The 22,798-nt window shown below is 40.7% G+C and overlaps 1 protein-coding gene across 3 annotated transcripts; it reads left to right on the top strand.

Moving 5' to 3' along the window:
- Nucleotides 1-335: 335 nt before the first annotated feature.
- LOC309555733 (ferroportin-like) lies at nucleotides 336-19,411 on the top strand. Of its 3 annotated transcripts, XM_082257805.1 has the most exons (8): nucleotides 464-624; nucleotides 2,688-2,755; nucleotides 3,673-3,832; nucleotides 6,467-6,582; nucleotides 10,332-10,458; nucleotides 11,669-11,914; nucleotides 16,186-16,845; nucleotides 18,898-19,411. In XM_082257805.1, the coding sequence occupies exons 1-8, from the start codon at nucleotides 585-587 to the stop codon at nucleotides 19,215-19,217; spliced, it is 1,737 nt and encodes a 578-aa protein (XP_082113931.1). In that variant the 5' UTR covers nucleotides 464-584; the 3' UTR covers nucleotides 19,218-19,411. The 3 variants fall into 3 exon arrangements, with proteins under 3 accessions (XP_082113932.1, XP_082113931.1, XP_082113933.1); XM_082257806.1 differs by lacking the exon at nucleotides 3,673-3,832 and having other exon boundaries at nucleotides 336-624; XM_082257807.1 differs by lacking the exon at nucleotides 11,669-11,914.
- The last annotated feature ends 3,387 nt before the right edge of the window (nucleotides 19,412-22,798 follow it).

Raw genomic sequence — 22,798 nt, forward strand, 5'->3', positions numbered from 1 at the left:
TAGGCATTATCAATGTATGGAAAGCAAAGGTAGTTACAGTGTAAGTCAAAAACTTTTTTTTTTGATAGTAGGGTTGGAACCCCTGTAGCATTTCTGTATTATGCAAGGCCAATAATAAGGTCACTTGCTAATTTATAAACCTTCCTCTGCCTGAGGCTGTCACATGTCTAATGTATTGCATTCGTAAAGTTGTGTGCAGAGCAGACTCAGCTGGGCGTTCCCATGTAAATCTCTGGATTGTGATTGGCTTTGTACCAGCGTCATGCGAGCAGTCTTTGTGAGTTGGAGGAAGCGTGTGCAGAAAAGTCATAAGAAGAGCAGGAATGTAATGAAACAGGAGGAACAGAAGTGAGCAGATGATAGAGACAGGACAGGTGCCATACCATCCTCCTCTGACCTCTGGGAGATGCTTTGCTTCCACATTCAGCTACTATAATAGTGAAGTCTGCAAAGAATTCAAGACATGCAGGCACTTCTATTTTTCCACAATATATTTCACATTGTGGAGAACTGTATGATACTGTATGATACTGCAACGGCGGTGGCGAAGAATTTATTAAAACCGCTATCAAACACAAATAATCATGGCAACAGCAGGGAACCAGAAATGTATGGGCTGTTCTGGTGAGTACTGAATTAGTTCTAATTTTCAGAAATACAAGCAACATGAGAACTTCTATTTGGACACGCACAGGGCTCTCCATCCATAGATTTTTTCAAAAAAGGTAGATTTTCTTAAAAATATTTTATTATATCTTTTCATGTGACAACACTGAAGAAATTACACTTTTCTATAATGTAAAGTAGTGAGAGTACAGCTTGTATAACAGTGTAAATGTGCTGTCCCCTCAAAATAACTCAACACACAGCCATTAAAGCAGAGTTCCACCCATTTTTTAAATTTAGTTTTATCCAAATGGCCATCCGCAGTGCATTTCTAAATAGATAATATCTATTATTTTTTTAATGTCTAAATACCTTTTTTTGATCTGTGTACGCGGCATGTCCGGTTCCGGCCGCCTAGGCGATGTCGTCATAAGGCGATTCCCATGGGCTCCAGGGATATCGGCATCATCTATCCCAGGAGTCCATGGGAATGTAACGCTCCGGCGTTTGTTTAGTGAACTGAATTTGCAGCTGCAGAATTTCCACTCAGTAGTCGTGTAGAGATGTGTTGAAATACCATATCCAACTCTCCAGACTCATCATTGTGGCCCAGCCTGCCTCACCATGCAAATATACAGACACTCAGATAAGATGTTCCTGGAGTGATAGGTTGTATACGATAATATAGAGGTGATGTACTGAAAGGACAGGCGTGAGTAGTGATAGCAATGATAGGCACTCAATAGTAATGTTCTGGAGTGTTAGCAGATGGTGATAGATAGTATGCAGATAGGTTAGCAATCATGTACAATAACAGGTGGTAGGGGACAGCAGATGAAGTGTACAGGAATTGCTAACTCAGTGCAAGGATATAGATGGTAGTAGACTCAAGAGCTAGCAATCTATGTGACAGTGCAGATGATAGAAATAGTAATGCATAGATAGTAACAGTCTTTAGTATGCAAGAGTAGATAGTGTAAGTTGATAGGAAGGAATCCCCTGTGGGGTACTTATCACTAGTTGGTTTAGAGAGATGAGGGGTCCAGTAATGAGATAAGGATCAGGTAGCGAGATACAGGATCAGTAGCGAGATACAGGAAATAGCTGGTGGCTTCGGCAGCGTCAGACAAGGCTGTGTAACAAGCGGTTTGCACGAACACCTTGTGAGTGAAAGCCGGCGATTGAAATAGCCGCTCAGAGCGGCGCCTAGTGATGACGTCATGAGAGTTAAAGGGACAGTAGCTATATGCGGAAGAAATGGGCTGGAAGGGTACCGAAGGTACCAGAATCTTACAGGGAATCACCTAATGAAGAAACTGAAAAAGAGAGGGGGTTGGGACTTTTAATGAGGAGCATAACTAATATCAGGCCAGATATGAGAAGTGGTCATAGCATTGCATAAGCAACAAAAGAAAACTGTAATAAAAACCAACGTTTAATGGCTACCACAGCATGTAAAAACCTTGGAAAAACCATGTAAAAACCATGCTGTAGTAGCCATTAAATGTTGTTTTTTATTACAATTTTAGTTATGCTCCTCATTAAAGTCCCAACCCCCTCTCTTTTTCATATAGCCAGGGATGGAGACACATTTAAGTGCCTCATATAAAGTCCCAAAAGCCCCCTTTTTTTAAATGAAAGAAACTGCGCCATGTGTCATTACGGCGCAGGTGCGAGATTGGGAGGTTAATGCTGGGTAGCCAGCTGCACCGAATCCCGGAAATAAACACAAGTGAGTACATCCCTAAGTGACAATGTCCAAATTGGGCCCAATCATCCATTTTCCCTCCCCGGTGTCATGTGACTTGTTAGTGTTACAAGGTGTGAATAGGGAGCAGGTATGTTGAATTTATGTTATTGCTCTCACTCTCTCATACTGGTCACTGGAAGTTCAAAATGGCACCTCATGGCAAAGAACTCTCTGAGGATTTGAAAAAAAGAGCTGTTGCTCTACATAAAGATGGCCTAGGCTATAAAAAGATTGCCAAGACCCTGAAACTGTATATACTGTACAGTATATATGAGATCCCTAATGTTTTTTGCATATTCTTCAAAGTGACTAACATGCTTTTTTGTTGCAGGATCCTGTGTCAACTACTTGACGTCCCCAAAGTTTCTAATTTACCTTGGACACTCTCTGTCGACCTGGGTAAGAATATTTGAAAACTGAAGTTCTTCCTTGTCATTTTGGTCTGTAGAGCTATAAATTGTATATGTATAAATTGTATAAATTGTAATTGTAAATGTATAGGTCCTGCAATATGGAAACAGCCCCTGACTGTCCCTCATTAGAAAGGACAGTCCTGGTTTTGTGGCTAAACTCCTCTGTCCCTCTAAAATGTTCTTCATTTAGGTCTAATGCACACTATATGGACAAAAGTTTGCAGAGGTCAGTAGTAAGCATTACACAGAGTAGTGAGGTCAGGAGTAAGTATCACATGGAGATCAGGGATTAGGAGTAAGCAACCCCAGCAAGTAATGGCATTTTATCAACCAGATGAATCATCAGAGGAGTAGGGATCCCTCTTCTACCCCATGGCATGTCTGCAGCCATGGGGTGGTGCTATGTAAACATTACACTGTGCAGGCGCCTTGACAATCTCCCAAAATGGTGCTTTTGGACTCTGTGACCAAAAGTTGGCCTCCCTCATAAGTATTGCCACACATTCCTTTAGTCACACAATCCTTTACCCAACACCACCCCCCCCAACACCCCCCCCCCCCCACCCCAAACCCCCCACCCCAAACCCCTTCCACCTCTTCTGAACTAATCCTTACCACGGCTTCTTAGTTACCTCTGTATGCGGAGCCGTTTCCTTTTGCAGTGTTTACATCACCTCATTGAGAAGTGCTCTTCAGAACCGACTGTGCCTGAGACCTCATAGACTTTCATGTGGCCATGTGAGCAAATCTGTGAGGGGGGCTATCTACAGTAAAACAGAAGAGTGGGGTTAGAGGGTTTTAGGTTAACTGTACAATTGTTCCTTAAACACACAAATCCCATGTATGTGGTACCAATCCTCTACTGGATAGGCTCAGGTTTTATCCATTATTTTTTCTTTACAGGGGGATCGTATGTGGCATTTTGCTGTGTCTCTCTTCCTAGTAGAGCTGTATGGAAACAGTTTACTTCTGACTGCCATCTATGGGCTCGTGGTAGCCGGCTCTGTTCTCCTGCTTGGAGCCATCATTGGAGCATGGGTGGACAAAAACCCCAGGCTAAGAGGTAGAAAAAATATGAGTCCAGTGTTTTCATATACCATAACAACACTACAGAGGAAGAATTATCCCCTCTAAGGACAAGAAATTAAATGATGTTAAAGAGAGCCCTGTCATCTGTTAATAAAATGTAAAGTTAACCTGTCCTGAAAGAAATATGGTCTTGATTTGATGGATCCTGATTCAAATCCTGCTGTAGAATCATCTGGAATTCATTGGCTTCAATCTTGAGTGTTCCACAAATGTGCTCCATTTTGTGGTTTGAATTTATACTTGCCATTGAATGTTCAACAGCCTTGCATTCACATGATATAGTAGATTTGGGTATTTCTGGGAAGAAGTAATACCCGGGGCCAGGAGAAAGGAGGGGCAGCTGCCCTGGGCGGCGGGCGCAATGATTTACTGTAGGAATTGGGGTGCCTTCCTTCTGTTACAAGGCTAGGCAGTTTAGCATCTTTGCCCTGGGCACTGGGTGACCTTGTCCCAGTACTGGTAATACCCAATTGTCCTTGCCAGTGCAGTTGTATCCAAGGGCTGCAACCTGGGAGCAGTTCCACAGCAATGTTAATCACCCCTTGTGGGTGCACTAATGAGTACCAGGTGGTTCCTTAGATTCTGCATCATGACCCGATTTAGGACCCACATTCATCTGGCAATGAGGAAGATCCACTACCATTATGAAATTGTTGGCTTCCTTAAATTGCTAGTTGTCTTCTAGCAGTCAGACAGACCAGGGAAATCGGAAAATAAACAGACACCCTTATCTACATGCTCATTCCAGGACAGTGACTGAAACGTTTAAGGCTAGGGGGTTGGCATGCCTTCCATTTTCATAAAATTAATTATCATAAAGAGAGGTCAGTAGTGGTTGCAGGGCTGGATTAAGAATCAGGAAAAATAAGCACATACTTAGGGCACCAAAGGAAAGGGGGACCACAGTTTTTGCCCCTAGCTAGCATGCCCTTAAAAGATAAGTACACTTTATAATGAAATGCACTTATCCCTATTGCCCCTTTAAAAGGTTTTTAAACAATAAATTATACTTTAAGCACCAATTGAGTTGTAATGACTTTTTGGTTAAGCAATACAAGGACCTGATGGTAGCACCATTGTTTGGCTGTGTTCGGGGTATCAGTTAACCCAGCCCACGGTAGCAGCTTTAACATTTTGGTAATGATCGATTTACTGTTAAAGCACATTATCTAGTATGCTACATGTAGGGACTGGCTCAAGGCTGAAAGCTATGAGTAAGACAAATAGGAAGACAGTAATCAATATATATAAGGGATGAAGTATGATTTTATATGTACAAGAAGATATCTTACATCTAATACATGAAGTTAAATATGTATATCAGTTCTAGGGACAACTACCTACATCCACATCCATAAATTCAATATTGGACAGTAAGAGCAAAGAAAAGATAGGGAGAAAGTAACCTTCCCATATCTCTCCCAACAAAATTGGACTTTAAAGGATGTGGGGCCGTCACATATAGATGAGCACTTCATTCAACGAGTGTTAATTTTGATATAAAATTAAATTTATTCAATATACAAAGTTAAAACTTCTCATAAAGATGTACATAAACAGAAAAAGCAAAAGTTTCATAAATTCCAATATAATCTATGATTGCATGTTGGGAAACCTTTTTAGGCGGTCCAACGCGTTTCGCGGAACATATTGTTCAAAGATTGCTTCCTCAGGGACCATCAATGTTGACTAAATTGTTTCTACAAGCACTTCAATCCATAAAAGACCTTTCATCTATTAAGCATGGACAGCTCTTGGATAAAATCACAAAATCAAAGGCCAAATATCCACCCGACAGCATGGATAATACCGACGGGGGTGGGTTTGATGTACACCGGACTGTGTCTATGACACTTGGGCAGGTAGGTATTACCTTCACTTGGAGTAGACAAAGCATCTATGCCTCCGGGACATGGCTCCCGGAGGCATAGATGACGGTTACCCACTTGAAAAGGACAAGATCTGATGCTCCACTGATTGGTATACATCCTAGGGGGCCCAACTACAGTCCCTTGTCTACTCCAAGTGAAGTTGATACCTACCTGCCCAAGTGTCATAGGCACGGTCTGTTGTACATCAAACCCACCCCCCGCCAGTATTATCCATGCTGTCCGGTGGATATTTGGCCATTGATTTTGCGATTTTATCCACATGCTGTCCATGCTTAATATATGAAAGGTCTTTTATGGATTGAAGTGCTTGTAGAAACAATTTAGTCAACATTGATGGTCCCTGAAGAAGAAATCTATGAACAATATGTTTAGTGAAACGCCTTGGACCGCTTAAATAGGTTTCTCAACAAATGTGCAATCATAGATTGTATTGGAGTTCATGTACCTTTTGCTTTTTCTGTTTATGTACATCTTTATGAGAAGTTTTAACTTTGAATATTGAATAAATTTGATTTTATATCAAAATTAACACTCATGGAAGTGCTCATCTATATGTGATGACCCCACATCCTTTAAAGTCTAATTTTGTTGGGAGGGATATGGGAAGGTTACTTCCTTCCTATCTTTTCTTTGCTCTTACTGTCCAATCTTACATCTAAATATTGTGTTGTATATAGTTTTACCAATTTGTCTGTTTTTTTCTTAACCTTTCACAGTAGCCCGGACTTCACTGGTTGTGCAGAACGTCTCTGTAATCATCTGTGGCATTATTTTGATGGTGGTCTTCCTGTACAAAGCTGAACTGTTATCAATGTATCAAGGATGGCTATTGGTCAGTCTATTTGTTTACATGGCTATATGTATAAAGGAAAAGCCCAGTAAGAGCAATGATGCTATTGGGCTATGTGGAGTTAAAATTGTTTGGTTTTTTAATTTATCTTTTTTTTTTTTTTATTCAGATTTTACTTTTTTTTTAATATAAACACACACACAAAAAACACAAAAAACATATCACAAGTAATCATATCAAGCCAAAAACTTTAAGGGCCCTTTCACACGGGCGTTCCGCATGTCCGTAAATCATCCTATTGCGGATGATTTACGGACATAATGTATGTCAATAGCATTGCGGATGTCAGCGGATGACCATCCGCTGACATCCGATTTTCTTCCTTTCAGTTCTGTTCCGTTCCAAAAAACGGAACAGAACTGAAAGGAAGAAAATCGGATGTCAGCGGATGGTCATCCGCTGACATCCGCAATGCCATTGACATACATTATGTCCGTAAATCATCCGCAAAAAAACAGGATGATTTACGGACATGCGGAATAGGGTTCTGTTCCGTTTTTTGGAACGGAACGGAACAGAACCCTATTTTTGTTCCGTTGAAAAAATGGAAAGGATGCAAAATCGGATGTCAGCGGTGTCATCCGCTGACATCCGCAATCCCCATAGACATACATTATGTTCGTATATCATCCGCAAACAGATGGGATGATATGCGGACATACGGAGCGGATGACACAAGTGTCATCCGCTCCGTGAAAAAAAAAAAAAAAAAGCACCGGAAAGAGCCCTAAAAGAGAAAATAAAATAAAATATATATATTTCCACTATTATAACAGTCAACAGTCCTCCCACATTGTAGATGGGACCTATTTTTTTAACCATACACCATAACCATGTGTTCTAGCCATAGTGTCCAAATAGAATTGAACCTCTTAGATGAATTTCTCAAAGAGAAAATATCTCTCAAAGGAAATGCACCTATTAAGCTTCAATATCCAGTCAGATATAGTCGGAGTATGTGGGGAGGTCCACCCAAGGGCAATTTGTCTCCGAGCCACAAACAGCGCATGTATGACAGTGATCCGCTTTGGTGGCTTGAGTACTTACCTTTAAGGTGGATGTAAACCCATTCTGTAGGCTTGTACCTACAGGTAAGCCTGTAGGTACTTTTTAATATCTCCTAAACGTTCACGGTTTAGAAGATATTCACACTTCATGCAGTCGGAATTGTCACCGACGCATGCACTCTGAAGGGACGGTATACCTGTACTGTCCCTTCAGAGCTCCGTGCCATGGTTCGGGACTTCTGTGTGCATGCGTGGGAGTGACGTCATCACGCCGCGGCCAATCAGACAGCCGGAGGATGTGAACCTGGAAGGAAGACCGGGTTAAGATGGAAGCATCTTTCAGAGCTCACACCACAGCGTTGCAGAGCTTCCTTCTAAGGTAAGTATTTCATAATGTACCAGTATGCCATGCAGACTAGTACAATTTGCCTTTACTTTGAAGGCTTTTAAAAAAAAAAAACAAAAAAAACAAAAATTGGCTTGGTTTACTCCTGCTTTAATATCACTTTAAGTCCTGCTAGATCACTTCAGGCTGGCCCCTTATGCAGGTATAGCTATGTAAATAAGTGCCTATACAGTATAAAATCCAGTAATACAATATTTCATCCTGATCTGTACATGCTCAGTTGCTCTTCTTTCTTGGCATTTTTTTTGGCATTATGCTAAAAATCTGAGCCACGAGAAGCTGATCAGTCTAAAGCTTTACTGCTGCTCGGGGGCTTTGGGCTTCAGCAAAATGGCAGCCTCGGCAAGAAAAAACAGTAACAATTCTGGAGGCAATTTAAAACACACACTAATCTTGGAAGCATAATTATTAATGTGGAATGTATATTCCTTGCTAAAAAAAACATTATTTTTTATCAGGTTGTAATGAGTAAAGTTCTGCTTTAGGTTCCACTTTAACCACTTTACCACCGGAGGATTTTCCTGCTAAAAGACCAGGGTTTTTTTTGCGATTTTTTACTGCGTGACTTTAACGGACAATTGCGCGGTCGTGCGATGCTGTACCTAAACGAATTTCACGTCCTTTTTTTCCCCACAAACAGAGCTTTCTTTTGGTGGTATTTGATCACCTGTGCGATTTTTTGATCATGCGCTATAAACAAAAAAATAGCGTAATTTTTGCAAAAATAACAATATTTTTCACTTTTTTTTATATGAAATCCCCCCCCCCCCAAAAAAAATGTAAAAATCAAAATTTTTTAACATTTTCGGCCAATTTGTTTTACGCTACCTATGTTTGGTAAAAAAAATCGCAAAAAGCGTATTTTGATTGGTTTGCGCAAAAGTTATCGCATTTACTAACAAAGGGAAAGATTTTTGTCATTTTTGGTGTTTTTTTTTTAAGAGTAATGGCGGCGATCTGCGATTTTTTTTGCGGTACTGCGACATTGCGGCGGACAGATCGGACCCTTGACTGACATTTTTGACACTTTTGGGGGTACCAGTGACATTACTGCAGTAATCAGTGCTATATATATGCACTGTTACTGCAAAAATGACACTGGCAGGGAAGGGGTTAACTTTATTGGACAGGGAGGGGTTAAGTGTGTCCTAGGGGCGTGCTTCTAACTGTAGTGGGACATTCCTATTGGTGTAAAAAAAAAGATAAATGGTTCTACATAGTAGAACCGTCTGATCTTCACTTTTACACAGGGAGAACTGACAGGCGGCTTGTTTACATAAGCCGCTCTGTCTTTCTCCCGCTGTACCGGCGATCGTAGTGTGACCGGCGGACATCGGGTCCGCCAGTTACACTACCGCACTCCTCCGTGAACGAGCCGAGGCGGGCGCGCGCTCGCCCGCTATTGGCTCTAGAAGGAGTGACAGGCGAGCGACGTAGACCTACGTCACTCTGCCTGGCCGGGGCCGACTGCCGCAGTAAATATACTGTGAGCAGTCGGCAAGTGGTTAAAGCAGTAGAAAGCATTAGATTAGAATATCTCTGCAATCAATAACCAAGTGTTCTTTTTCTCCACCTAATGCTTTCACTGCAGGTAGACTTTATTTTAGTATCCCCATTTTTATTTATGGATTGTCTTGAAAATTTGGTAATAATTTCTTTTGCATTTGTGCGCTATTCTTTTTTAATACACATGTCTTTTGGTTCATAGCTGCACCAGCTTTAGAAATACATGGGTATGCTCCCCCAAATTTTTTGCTTGTTTATTATCTATTTGGTCTGACCAGACTACCGAGGTTGAGCAACCCATCCCACCCCCCACACACACCTGTACTCTATCAGTGTCCACTGTCAAGCAAGGAGTATTATCTCCAAGGGTAAGAGAGGCTGGATTCACCTCTTTTTCATGGATAGTGTAGGACCCACTGATAATGGGGTACTTTGACGCAGTGGTGGGCTTGAGCACTATATGGCCATATGGTTGGACCAAATCCCCATTTTTATTTATGGATTGTCTTGAAAATTTGGTAATAATTTCTTTTGCATGTGTGCGCTATTCTTTTTTAATACACATTTATTTTAGTATCAGCCAAAGATTGTGGTGACTTTCAGGTGAATGGTCAGATATTTCCCTATCTGTAATTTTCGCAGAGAGATCTGCCCCTCTATGTCCACTCAAAGGACTCCTCACATCTGAATGCATTTTTCTGAGTTTTCGCTGTAAAGACCTAGTTCTAAAAAGGTAACCATTAAAACGAAGACTGAAGGAGACATTGGCGATAACAACTAAATACTTTTTGTCATCATTCTCTCTTTTATAGATATTGTGCTACGTCCTCGTCATCTCAATAGCAGATGTTGCCAATCTGGCCAGTACAGCCATGTCTATCACCATTCAGAGGGACTGGGTTGTTGTGGTTGCCGGAGGTGACAAAAACCAACTAGCAGGTAAAATCTTTTCTTTTTTCCCTGACACTGGCACTGTGAAACAGTCAGAGCCTCATTGTTCTACAACATGAACTTGTTTACAGAAGCCGAGGGCACAGGGAAGTGCATTGTGTTGCGGCTTTTTTATTGGTCCAATCAGATCCTCTAGGGTAGGTTCCTGACCCTGTGGTTCTGCTTAACTGCAGTGGAGGTCAGGGTTGTGTCTTTGCAGTCTGCCCTGGATATCTGAATCTATATCACATGCCTGGCTTAAAAGAAATAGCATAGTTTACATAGATGCATTTTAACAGTGTATTTAGATGTTTGCCTGGAACTATGCTTTAATACCTTTTTCAAAAACTATCATAAGCAAATAAAAAAGTGGCCTTGCATGACTAGTGTTGATTCAGATTGCCCTTTAGATGAAGTTTGAAGGAGATTCTTCTGATTCTCTGATTTTCTTCTACAATCCAAAAACATATAAGTATGTGGGGAGGTGCAGCATGGTGCAGTAGCAGTCCACTTATAGTCCAATCAGAGTCCACTCAGAGAACACTCAGAGTCCAGTTGCAGAGAACAGAACTTGTATTAACGTTACAGTTCGGAAATTCATAACAAGCCTGGCAGGAAGGCACCCGACCAGGAACATTTAAAGAGCAAGGCTCAGATATGCTGACAGTGTCTGTCTTGATGGGTGGAATGCAGCCTGGCCGGTCCGTGCCCAAATGGGGAGATCCCAAGAAAGAATTGAATGTCCCTATCCTTTCCCTACTCGTCTTGAGACTCTCCCTGCTGCTAATCACTGTCACTGTCAGATGGGTAACCTGTTCCTACACTATCCACACACAAAATGTGTGCCAAGCCTGGGAGCTAGGGCCTTAATTAGACTCTGCCTGACCCAAGATGTCACATGGGGTGGCAGCATCCAATCAGATAGCTTCCTTAGGAAACCATAGACACACCATGTTCCTCTTGACTTCCCCTCAAACTGTAATGCCACTGTGGTCAAGCGCCATCTACAGTGGAGAAAATACAATGCACCTGCCTACAAGTAGGTTGAAAAATGTCCTACAAACTGGCCCCTAATATTGGTGTGTTCATTTGACTGTGGGAGGAAGATTACATTGTCAGCATCCCATACAATAATCTGCATTTATAACTAGGAGTAAGCCATCTTTCAGGCTTTGTGGTTTTGGTTGCAGCTAAAAATACCTGACTTTATTCACATCAGATATGAATGCTACAATGAGGCGGATTGACCAGCTGACAAACATCCTGGCTCCCATGGCTGTTGGACAGATTGTAACCTTTGGCTCTTCGGTGATTGGCTGTGCCTTCATTGTTGCGTGGAACTTTGCGTCTATGTGCATAGAGTACCTGGTACTATGGAAGGTCTACAAGAAGACACCAGCTTTGGCTCATAAGGCGGGAAAGAAGAGGGAACAAGAACTGAAAGAGCTGAATGTCAGTGGCATTGGTAAGGTCTCTTTTAGCTTCATGACTAGAAAACCAGAACATCCTTTAGCTTGGTTCTGTTCTGATTGCTGTGTCATTCCAAACGTCACGTGTCCTATGTGTTAATCATTTCCCCTTCTCATCATGCAATGTAAGGAATATTTAGAGAATGCCCTGTCTGCCACTGCACAACAGGGTGGGAAGATTTCTCTGCTGGGGTCATAGACAGCTTTAAAGAAATGATGGGGCGGTCATATTCTTTCCTGCTCCATCTAAAGAAAAATCATAAGAAAAAACATTTTGATTGCTCAAACATGGCCTGTACCAAGTTGTTTACATACAGTTGATGATGTGGGTTCTCAGTTTCCTACAGGACAAGTCAAGTTTAAGAAACTGTTTGTATAAACCAGGGGTAATGAATTAAAATTCAAGGAGGTCCGGTCGCTAAAATTTTCTTTGGGCCGAGGTCCGAATCTGAAGTCTGTGCTATGACTCAGAAAGATGGGCAAAACAAAACGTGTCCATCAGCATTGCTCTTAACATAAAATATGCCCATTTGAGTGCCCCTTAACATAAAATGTGTCCATCAGCGTGACCCTTAACATAAAATAAGGGGCACGCTTGATGTGTACATTTTATGTTAGGGGGCACTCTGATGGGCACATTTTATGTTAGGGGGCACTCTGATGGGCACATTTTATGTTAGGGGGCACTCTGTTGGGCACATTTTGTTGTCCATTGGCGTGACCCTTAGCATAAAATTTGCCCATCAGCGTGCCCCTTAACATAAAATGTTCCCATCAGAGTACCCCCTAACATAAAATGTTCCCATCAGATGCCCCCTAACATAAAATATGCCCATTAGAGTGCCCCCTAACATAAAATGTGTCCATCGGCGTGACCCTTAGCATAAAATTTGCCCATCAGCGTGACCCTTAACATAAAATAAGGGGCACTCTGATGGGCACATTTTATGTTAGGGGGCACTCTAATGGGCACATTTTATGTTAGGGGGCATTCTGATGGGCATATTTTATGTTAGGGGGCACTCAGATGGGAACATTTTATGTTAAGGGACATGCTGATGGGCAAAACAAAACGTGTCCATCAGCGTTGCTCTTAACATTAAATATGCCCATTAGAGTGGCCCTTAACATAAAGTATGCCCATTAGAGTGCCCCTTAACATAAAATGTGCCCATTATCGTGACCCTTAGCATAAAATTTGCCTATCAGCATAACCCTTAGCATTAATTATGCCCATCAGAGTGACCCTTAGCATAAAATTTGCCCATCAGCGTGACCCTTAACATAAAATAAGGGGCATGCTGTTGGGCACATTTTATGTTAGGGGGCACTCTGATGGGCACATTTTATGTTAAGGGGCACGCTGATGGGAAAAACAAAAACGTGTCCATCAGCGTTGCTCTTAACATTAAATATGCCCATTAGAGTGCCCCTTAACATAAAATATGCCCATTAGAGTGCCCCTTAACATACAATTTGCCCATCAGCATGACCCTTAACAATATAAAATAAGGCGCAAGCTGATGGGCACATTTTATTTTAGGGGGAACTCTAATGGGTATATTTTATTTGTATGGGGCACTCTAATGGGCACAAATGTGCCCATCTGTGTGCCCCTTAACAAAATATGCCCATCAGTCTGCATTTTATAAAAATAAACAACCCCCTAAAAAAATGTGCCCCACATACCTCTGGGAGAAGAAAATGTCAGAGCCAGGAGCCGCGAACATCAGGGGGGCAGGGCCGGGCGTGCATGTGATGTCATGCCCCAGCTCGCAGCTATGCTGAGTGTGAGTCAGGAGCCGCAGTTAGAAACAGGGGGGCGGGGCACGCATTTGACGTCACACCCCAACTCGCGGCCAACTGGCAGGGAGGCAAAGAATGAAGCAGGGAGCGGGGCGCACACACGGGATGTCACTGTGGCGGCCTGACGGGTCCGGGCGGAAGCATCGTGCGGGCCGCTTCTGGACCGCGGGCCGCCATTTAATGACGGCTGGTATAAACCATATTGTGATTGAATTCATAGAGAAAATGCTAGGTGTTAAAGTTGAGCTCCACATACTTTTATTGTGGTTTGTCACTGCTAGACATGTTTGCCCAAAATTCCCACCCCAGCAACCAAACAGGAAAAGAGAGAATACTGTATGTCAACTATTGCCAAGCAATAGTGTCATTGTTGGTGACATACTTTTAGCCAGAAGTCCATGGCTTGTACCATTTTATGACTAAGGCACAGGCCATTTTGTTGTATTAAAGGCAGAAATTCCCAACTGGCAATCACCTTTAGAATTTATCCCAAACTTAACAAGAAAATCCACGCTTGGGCAATATTGCAATAACCAGGTAAAGCAGCCAATACCATATTTGTAAAACCAAATATAAAAAAAATATATTAATAGTGTAGTGCTAAACCCATAAATAAAATAATAAGTATTTCATAAACAAAATATTACTACAATCAAATTGAATTCCATATACAATATAAATGTATCATAAATATAATATTGTGTGTGTGTGTGTATATATATATATATATATATATATATATATTGTGACAGGAAGTCAGGTAAATCTGTGGATGTTGTCACAGACGGGAGATACATTTCTGCTTTGGTTAGACAATTCACCAATTACTATAGGGTGTCGGCTGCAGAGATAGCGAGAAAGGTGTTAGGACATTGAAAAGGCTTCAGCTATTCAGAATGAGGCAATTAAGGCCTCTATAAGTTATCCAGGGGATGACTGCTGATTGCTGCCTCCTGAAGTGATGTGCGCTGAGGAGAGCAGTCAGCTGAAGACTTCTCAAGGTGAGGTCATGGACTTTTTCTGTGTGAAGAAAAACAAAATGGACATTTTCTGTGTGAAGAGAAAATAAATGGACTATTGACTACTATAGGATCAGCAGTGTCTGCCCAGCAGAAGGTTGGGACAGACACCATAGGTAGGTTCCTGTGTGTGAAGGTAGACGCCCACAGTGGCCAGGGTTTATTTTATTTCATGTTTGTTTTCAAATAATGCTGTTTTTGATGCTTGCACTTGTGTGAAGAAAATTGCAAGAATAAACCATAGACCGTTGTTTTCAACTACTCCTCGGTTATCTCTCTGTGTAACGAACCCCCCCAAGGGGGTCACCCTCTCTCGCTACCGAGCTAATCCCTCACAATATATATATATATATATATATATATATATATATATATATATATATATATTTTTTTTTTGTTTTTTTTGTTAGGGTTATATACACTATAATACCAAAAGTATTGGGACGCCTGCCTTTACACGCACACAAACTTTAATGACATCCCAGTCTTAGTCCGTAGGGTTCAATATTGATTTAGCCCACCCTTTGTAGCTATAACAGCTTCAACTCTTCTGGGAAGGCTGTCCACAAGGTTTATGAGTGTGTCTATGGGAATTTTTGGCCATTCTTCCAGAAGCGCATTTGTGAGGTCAGGCACTGATGTTGGACGAGAAAGTCTGGCTCACAGTCTCCACTCTAATTCATCCCAAAGGTGTTCTATCGGATTGAGGTCAGGACTCTGTACAGGCCAGTCAAGTTCCTTCACTGAAAACTGTCTTTATGGACCTTGCTTTGTGTACTGATCCGAATCATTTGGTAGAGGGGGAATTATGGTGTGGGGTTGTTTTTCAGGGGTTGGGCTTGGCCCTCTAGATCCAATGAAGGGAACTCTGAAAGCGTCAGCATACCAAGACATTTGGGACAATTTCATACTCAGAACTTTGTGGTAACAGTTTGGGGATGGCCCCTTCCTGTTCCAACATGACTGCGCACCAGTGCACAAAGCAAGATCCATAAAGACATGGATGAGGGAGTTTGGGGTGGAGGAACATGACTGGTATGCACAGAGCCCCGACCTCAACCAGATAGAACGTCTTTGGGATTAATTAAATCGGAGACTGCGAGCCAGGCCTTCTCATTCAACATCAGTGCCTGACCTCACAAATGCGCTTCTGGAAGAATGGTCAAATATTCCCAAAGACACATTCCTAAACCATGTGGACAGCCTTCCCAGAAGAGTTGAAGCTGTTATAGCTGCAAAGGGTGGGCCAACTCAATATTGAACCCTATGGACTAAGACTGGGATGCCATTAAAGTTCATGTGCGTGCATAGGCATGCGTCCTAATACTTTTAGTAATATAGTGTATATATTCTTTGCATTTATCCTGTTTTTCTCTTTTGAATATAAAAATACTATTTTAATTAATAGTTTGCATTCTTTGGTATTTTTTGCTAAATTACAGATTCCACCTTAAACAAACATGAGAACCCTGCAGAAGTTGATCTCCTTATGGCAGAAAAAGCTGGGTCATCAATTGAAATGACTGTAGAACCGGGCTGCTTTGAAAGAATGACAGAACCATTCCGCATAATAAGAGATGGCTGGGTGGCCTACTACAGGCAGCCAGTGTTCTGGGCTGGAATCGGACTCTCCTTCCTCTACATGACTGTCCTCGGATTTGACAGCATTACGACTGGCTATGCCTACACACAAGGCCTGAGCGCCTTTGTTCTCAGCCTTCTTATGGGAGCATCTGCTGTTTTTGGCATCCTGGGAACTGTGGCCTTCACCTGGTTGAGGCGGATTTGTGGCCTGGTTCCTACTGGCTTTATATCTGGAATAGCTCATCTTTGCAGCCTTTTTCTTTGTGCAGTATCAGTCTTTATGCCTGGAAGTCCATTTGATCTTAATGTTTCTCCATTTGAAAATCTTGGAACTCATTTATTTGGAGGACAACCAGTTTCCACAGTGTCTTCAGCTGCTGTGCATCAAGAGAACTTCACAAGCACTATACAGAGTCTACTGAATGACTTCAACACAACTACCGCCCAACCTCATGATGTCTCCATCCCGTTGACCTCTGTCAGTCTGCTCTTTGCTGGGATCATTGCAGGCAGAGTTGGTATGTGCAAGTAAAGATTCCTTTATCCTTCCTTCTCTTCCTTCCTCCCTTCTCTTTTTTCCTTCCTGCCTCCCTTTTCTGCCTCCCTTCCCTCCTTTTTTTCTACCCTCATTCATTTCTCCCTTCTCTCCCTTGTGCCTTTTTTCCCCTCTCTTCTCTTTTCCTTCCATTTCTGTCTTTCTTTCTTCTTTCCCTTTCATCGTTTCCTTGTTCCCTTCTTTTTCTCTCCCTGCTTCCTTCCATAGTTATATAGTTTGTGAGGTTGAAAAAAGACATCAGTCCATCCAGTTCAACCTATGATGTGTGTGTGTTTGCTGTTAACCGTACATTGTATACCCCTGTATGTTGTGGTCTTTAAGGTGCCCATCTAATAGTTTTTTGAAACTATCGATGCTCCCTGTTTATACGACTGCTTGTGGAAGAGAATTCCACATCCCCACTGCTCTGACAGTGAAGAACCCCCTAAGTATTTTAAGGTTAAACCGTTTTTCCTTTAGTTTTAGTGAGTGGCCACGTGTCTTATTATATTCCCTTTCTCTAAAAAGTTTGTTCCTTATGCTAGGGTCATCACCAGTACAGTATTTGTACATTGATATCATATCCCCCCTCAGTCGTCTCTTCTCCAGAGAGAATAGGTTCAGTGCTTGTAGTCTTTCCTCATAGCCGATGCCCTCCATTCCCCTAATTGTTTTTGTTGCCCTTCTCTGGACTTTCTCCAGTTCCAGCACATCCTTCCTGAGGACCGGTGCCCAGAACTGGACAGCATACTCCAGATGCGGCCGGACCAGAGTCTTGTAGAGTGGGAAAATAATTTTCCTATTTCTGGAGTGAATCCCCTTTTTTATACATCCCAGTATTCTGTTGGCTTTGCTTGCATGCCAATGCCAAGCCTGTTGTCCACTAGTTCCCCCAGGTCCTTTTCCATCCTAGACTCACCCAGAGGTCCCCCCCCCCCCAGTGAGTAGCTTGCTTTCGTGTTTCACGCCCAAGTGCATTACTTTACATTTTTCAACATTAAACCTCATCTGCCATGTAGTTGCCCACCCCATTGTTTTGTTCAGATCCGCTTGTAAGGTTTCCACATCCTGCATAGAAGTTATTGGCATGTTTAGTTTAGTATCATCCGCAAATACTGAGATTGTACTAGATATCCTCTCCTCTAGATCATTTATGAATAAATTAAACAGGATTGGTCCCAGGACAGAACCTTGAGGGACCCCACTTTACACATCCGCCCAATCCGAGTACTCCCCATTTATCACCACCCTCTGGACTCTCCCCTGGAGCCAGTTCTCTATCCAGGTACTCACCTTATGGTCCATACCTACCTTCCTTAGTTTGTACAGTAAGCGTTTGTGGGGAACGGTGTCAAAGGCCTTTGCAAAGTCCAGGTACACCACATCCACAGGCTTACCTTTATCTAGGTGGCAGCTCACTTCATCGTAGAAGGTTAATAGATTGGTTTGGCAAGAACGATTTTTCATGAATCCATGCTAATTACTACTAATAATACCATTTTCGTTACTAAAGACTTGTATGTGGTCCCTTAACATCCCCTCCAAAATCTTGCAGACTACTGATGTTAGACTGACCGGCCTATAGTTACCCTGGATATATCTCGGCCCTCTCTTCCTTCTTTTTTCTAAATTATAGATATGGGTTACTGTACTTTACACACTATTCCATGATTATATCAGTGGGACTGGTTATCTTGGGAAAGTATTTTAAATAAATAAAAGAACATTGGCTAGCACTGTGACCTCACAGCATTTGGATACAGTGGATTTCATTTCCAGGGTCACCATCTGCATAGACTTTGCATGGTCTTGCAAAGTTTGTGTGAGTTTGATGGGCTCTCTGATTTTCTTAAAGGTATGTAAACCGATTCATGTTAACCCAGTCATAGTGGTAGGTGTCTGTATGACTGTGGTAGCGGCAATACACTTCTTCAGAGGCAGGAATGTGTGTGAACGGGTCTATCTACAAAAGATTATTATTCAAGATGATGATTGTATATAGAACAAGGACAAATGAATATGCTTTTCATTTCAGGGCTCTGGTCATTTGACCTCACAGTCACACAACTACTTCAGGAAAATGTGATGGAATCTGAAAGAGGCATCATAAATGGCATCCAGAACTCCATGAATAACCTGCTGGACCTGCTGCATTTCATTATGGTGATCCTAGGACCCAACCCAGAGGCTTTTGGCCTGCTTGTTCTAATTTCAGTCTCCTTCACAGCCATGGGTCATATGATGTATTTTCGATTTGCTTACAAAAACATAGGAAGACAACTGTTCTCTTGCTCTTCCTCTGACCCTAGACCAGTTCCATGCAATCAACAACATACAGATACCTCTGCTGCTTAACAGGCTCTCCACTTTTGGTATTGTACTCTGATGTCAGTAGGATATCTTTCAGAATCCTCTTCCCAAGATTTCCTGGACATTATAAACCATTCTCTGGCTGGGATTCCCTTAGTCTCAAATGGTGAAGTGTGCTCCCTGCTTCTCCATTCAGCCAGGACTCCAGGGAGAAGAGAAGCTTGGTGCTAGATGTAGAACTAAAGACTGAATATTTGTAGGAGCAACATAGTTTGAAAAAAAAAAAGGATGTTTTTCATACCGACAAGCACCTCCAAGTAATGGCAAGTAATGGCAGTGGTTTTCCTGTTGATCTCTCCTAATGCCTCTAATTAATGCAATGCCATTGCTTTCCTACTTCTGATAATGTCACTGCCTTCTCAAGCTTCCATGACCCAGAGCAAGCAACAAGTCAATATATAAATTGCCTACAAACCTTGATACTGTCAGGCTTTCTTGGTACACAATTCCTCCATTAAAAATTACTGCAAGTTTATTATCGTTCTTTAGGTACAGATTTCTACATAGTTAACGTAGGCCACAACCTAGAGTAGTAGGGCTGTCAGGGGCCACAAACAGCCAACCACACATCATGTTACTGACAGTGATGCATTCCTTTGTGTAATGAAAGGTTTCAGATAGCCAACCTGTGTGCCAGTAACATACAACCGGATCCTAATTTTTGCTTTTTCAACATGGTTTATGCTTTTATGTTGGTGGAATAGTTCACTGTTCACATACGGGTTACCCTCACTGTACACTTGGAGCTACACTGCTAAGGTAGGACAACAGTTTTCCTGATCTTCTAGCCAGATGTTTGAAGTGTACTGCTGTGAAAATGGACTTTTTTTTTATTGTATTTCAGTATTTACTTGAAAACACTAATCAGGTTGCTGACATATTTGTACTTCCATGTAAGGGTGTTTTTTTGCTATTTTTGTTGTCATTCAAAATCATATATATATTTATGTAAAAAAAAAAAAAAAAATATATATATATATATATATATAAATAAATATATATATATAATGTTGTATAATCATCTGTCATTGTGCTTATAGGAGTGATTTATACGGTATGCCTTGAGCAGCAAACCCGCCAGTCATGGTGTCATGCTGGTGCATACTTGAAATTCCCTCTGCTGTACTGTACTGTATTGCTATTACATTATGTAATATTGTGGCCCTGTAGACCTCTTTCATAATGGCAGAAAAAGCCACTCAGGTGAGGTGAAGTAACTCCGGTGCAGGTCGGATCCGCCGTCCAAATACTTAGCAATCAAAAGGAAAGTTGACCGCACTCAGGAATATGATGAAATGGAAGTGCTTTAATTCCCCATAAAAGATGAATACATACAGTGCATCACAGGAACATGGGACAGGTTAACGCATTTCATACAGTAACATGGGACAGGTTAACACGTTTCACGATTCAGAAGATCGCTTACTCATAACCACATAGTAGGATATCAGTGAAAGAGCCGCATATGTAGGCAACATATCAGCTGATGCGAATTCAAGAAAATGAATGAACACACCTTGTGTTTAATAATCGGAAATGCCTTTCACATGCGGGTCAGACACCTTTAACCAATATTCTTCAGACAAAAACAAAAAAAAAAAAAAATACACAATGTCTCCATAACAAAAAACATTTCTGTAAAATCACAAAAATAAATGAAATATCCAACAATGAACTTCTCCCTTATGTGTATTGGAATATAAATGTTCAATTATATATATAAATAAAGAAAAAATTTATGAAAAAAATATATATATATATATATATATATATATATATATATATATATATATATGTATATATATATATATTGATGCAGATAAAAAATACATATGTATGTGAACATGAAGTGTATGAAGAATGGATAAAATATCCAAAAAAAGAAGAGATTTAATATACAAAAATTCGTGTGATATAATGTGTGAATTTAATGTGTGAAACCCAAAAAATCAAAAATTCCCAAAGCCGCAATTTCTCATGAATATAATTAATAGCAAAAAATGGGAAAACATGAAAAAAGAAAAGAAAGAGTTTCTTAAAGGGACCTTTAACCCAATCCATGAAGTGGATGAAAGTCATAACAGACACGTCTATATGTATAAATATAAGTGAAGAAAATACACGAGTACAAAAACATATCTAGTTTAGGACAAGGTTAGGTCCCAAATGTTTTGTCTAAAAAGTAGAAAAAGAAATAAAGAGATAAAGGGAATAAAAAAACCAAAGTGAGAAAATCATTATTGAGCATAATATAATGAAATGCACTGCAGATGCAATACATCATAATATCACCCTATCTGTACTTGATCATATAAATCAATAATCATGCATTAGATCAATATAAGGCAAAATGTGTATAATATATAAATTACTCCCTTTAAAAATCCCTTTAAATAATTATTTTTCTAAAGAACCTTCAGCAAGATAGATAAGGCCTTATAAAGGAAAATCGGATGATGTATTTAAATAATATCACCTATCCGTTCATATAGATGGGACTAAAAAGATGCCATTGACAATAAACATTGCAACAGCCCAGACGAAGTAAATCAATGCATGCCAAAAAGTCCTCAATCATCACATCGGTGGAAAATGTCCCAAATATATGAAGATGAAAAATTCTATCACAATGGAAGAGCTGTAAATACTCTATTGCACAAATGATGTGAAGAAAAAAGGCTAAAAATTGAAACATGCATTGACACTTATATAAATCATAAAGGATACTGAATATTAAATATTTATATGTCTATCTAGACAACTCAAAGCAATACAATATCCAAATCATCTATGATAGATTATATTGTTATTTTTGGCACTCAAAATTCAGACATGATGGTATACGTGTCCGGAATCTAAAAATCCAGAACACTTCCTTTTCGCAAAGAAATCGAAAAATGTCACCCCCTCTTGTTGGTTTATTGATTTTGTCTATAACCTGAACTTTCAACAAAGAGATGTCTCCTCCATGTTCATTTTTAAAGTGACGGGCAACATTTGTTGACTTTGATCCCCTTATATCGCTCAGATGTTCTCTAAAACGATCCTTTAATTTGCGAATAGTTCTACCTACATACTGGATAGAACACTGCTTACATGTAATGAGATAAATGAGGTATTGTGTGTTGAAATTAAAGAATCTGTCTATATTATACGACTTACTGCATGCAGAGGATCTAAATGTGTCACTTTGCATAATATGTGGACATGTGAGACAATCCCGCATGCCACACTTGTAATTGCCTCTGCAGTGAAGCCACGTAGACGATCTGGTTTTAGCTTTAGAAGAAAAAAAAACTAGGTGAAAGAGAATTGCCCAGAGTGACAGCTCTTTTTGCTACTATGTTAACTCCTTCTTTCAAAACATTAGCACAGATCTCATCAGTATATAGAATCGGTAGATGTTTTTTAACAATACTTTTAACCTTATCAAATTCAAGACTATAAGGGAAGGATAATGTAATAGAGGGAAGTGATTTTTGGGAAAAATGTTTGTTCTTTTTGTATGCTTTAGTTATAGAGGAGTTTTGTGGTTTAGCTATGTGTAGGAGATCTGAGCGATCCCT

Source organism: Pelophylax lessonae (genome assembly GCF_965119305.1).
Source record: "Pelophylax lessonae genome assembly, chromosome: 5".
Classification (NCBI taxonomy): domain Eukaryota; kingdom Metazoa; phylum Chordata; class Amphibia; order Anura; family Ranidae; genus Pelophylax; species Pelophylax lessonae.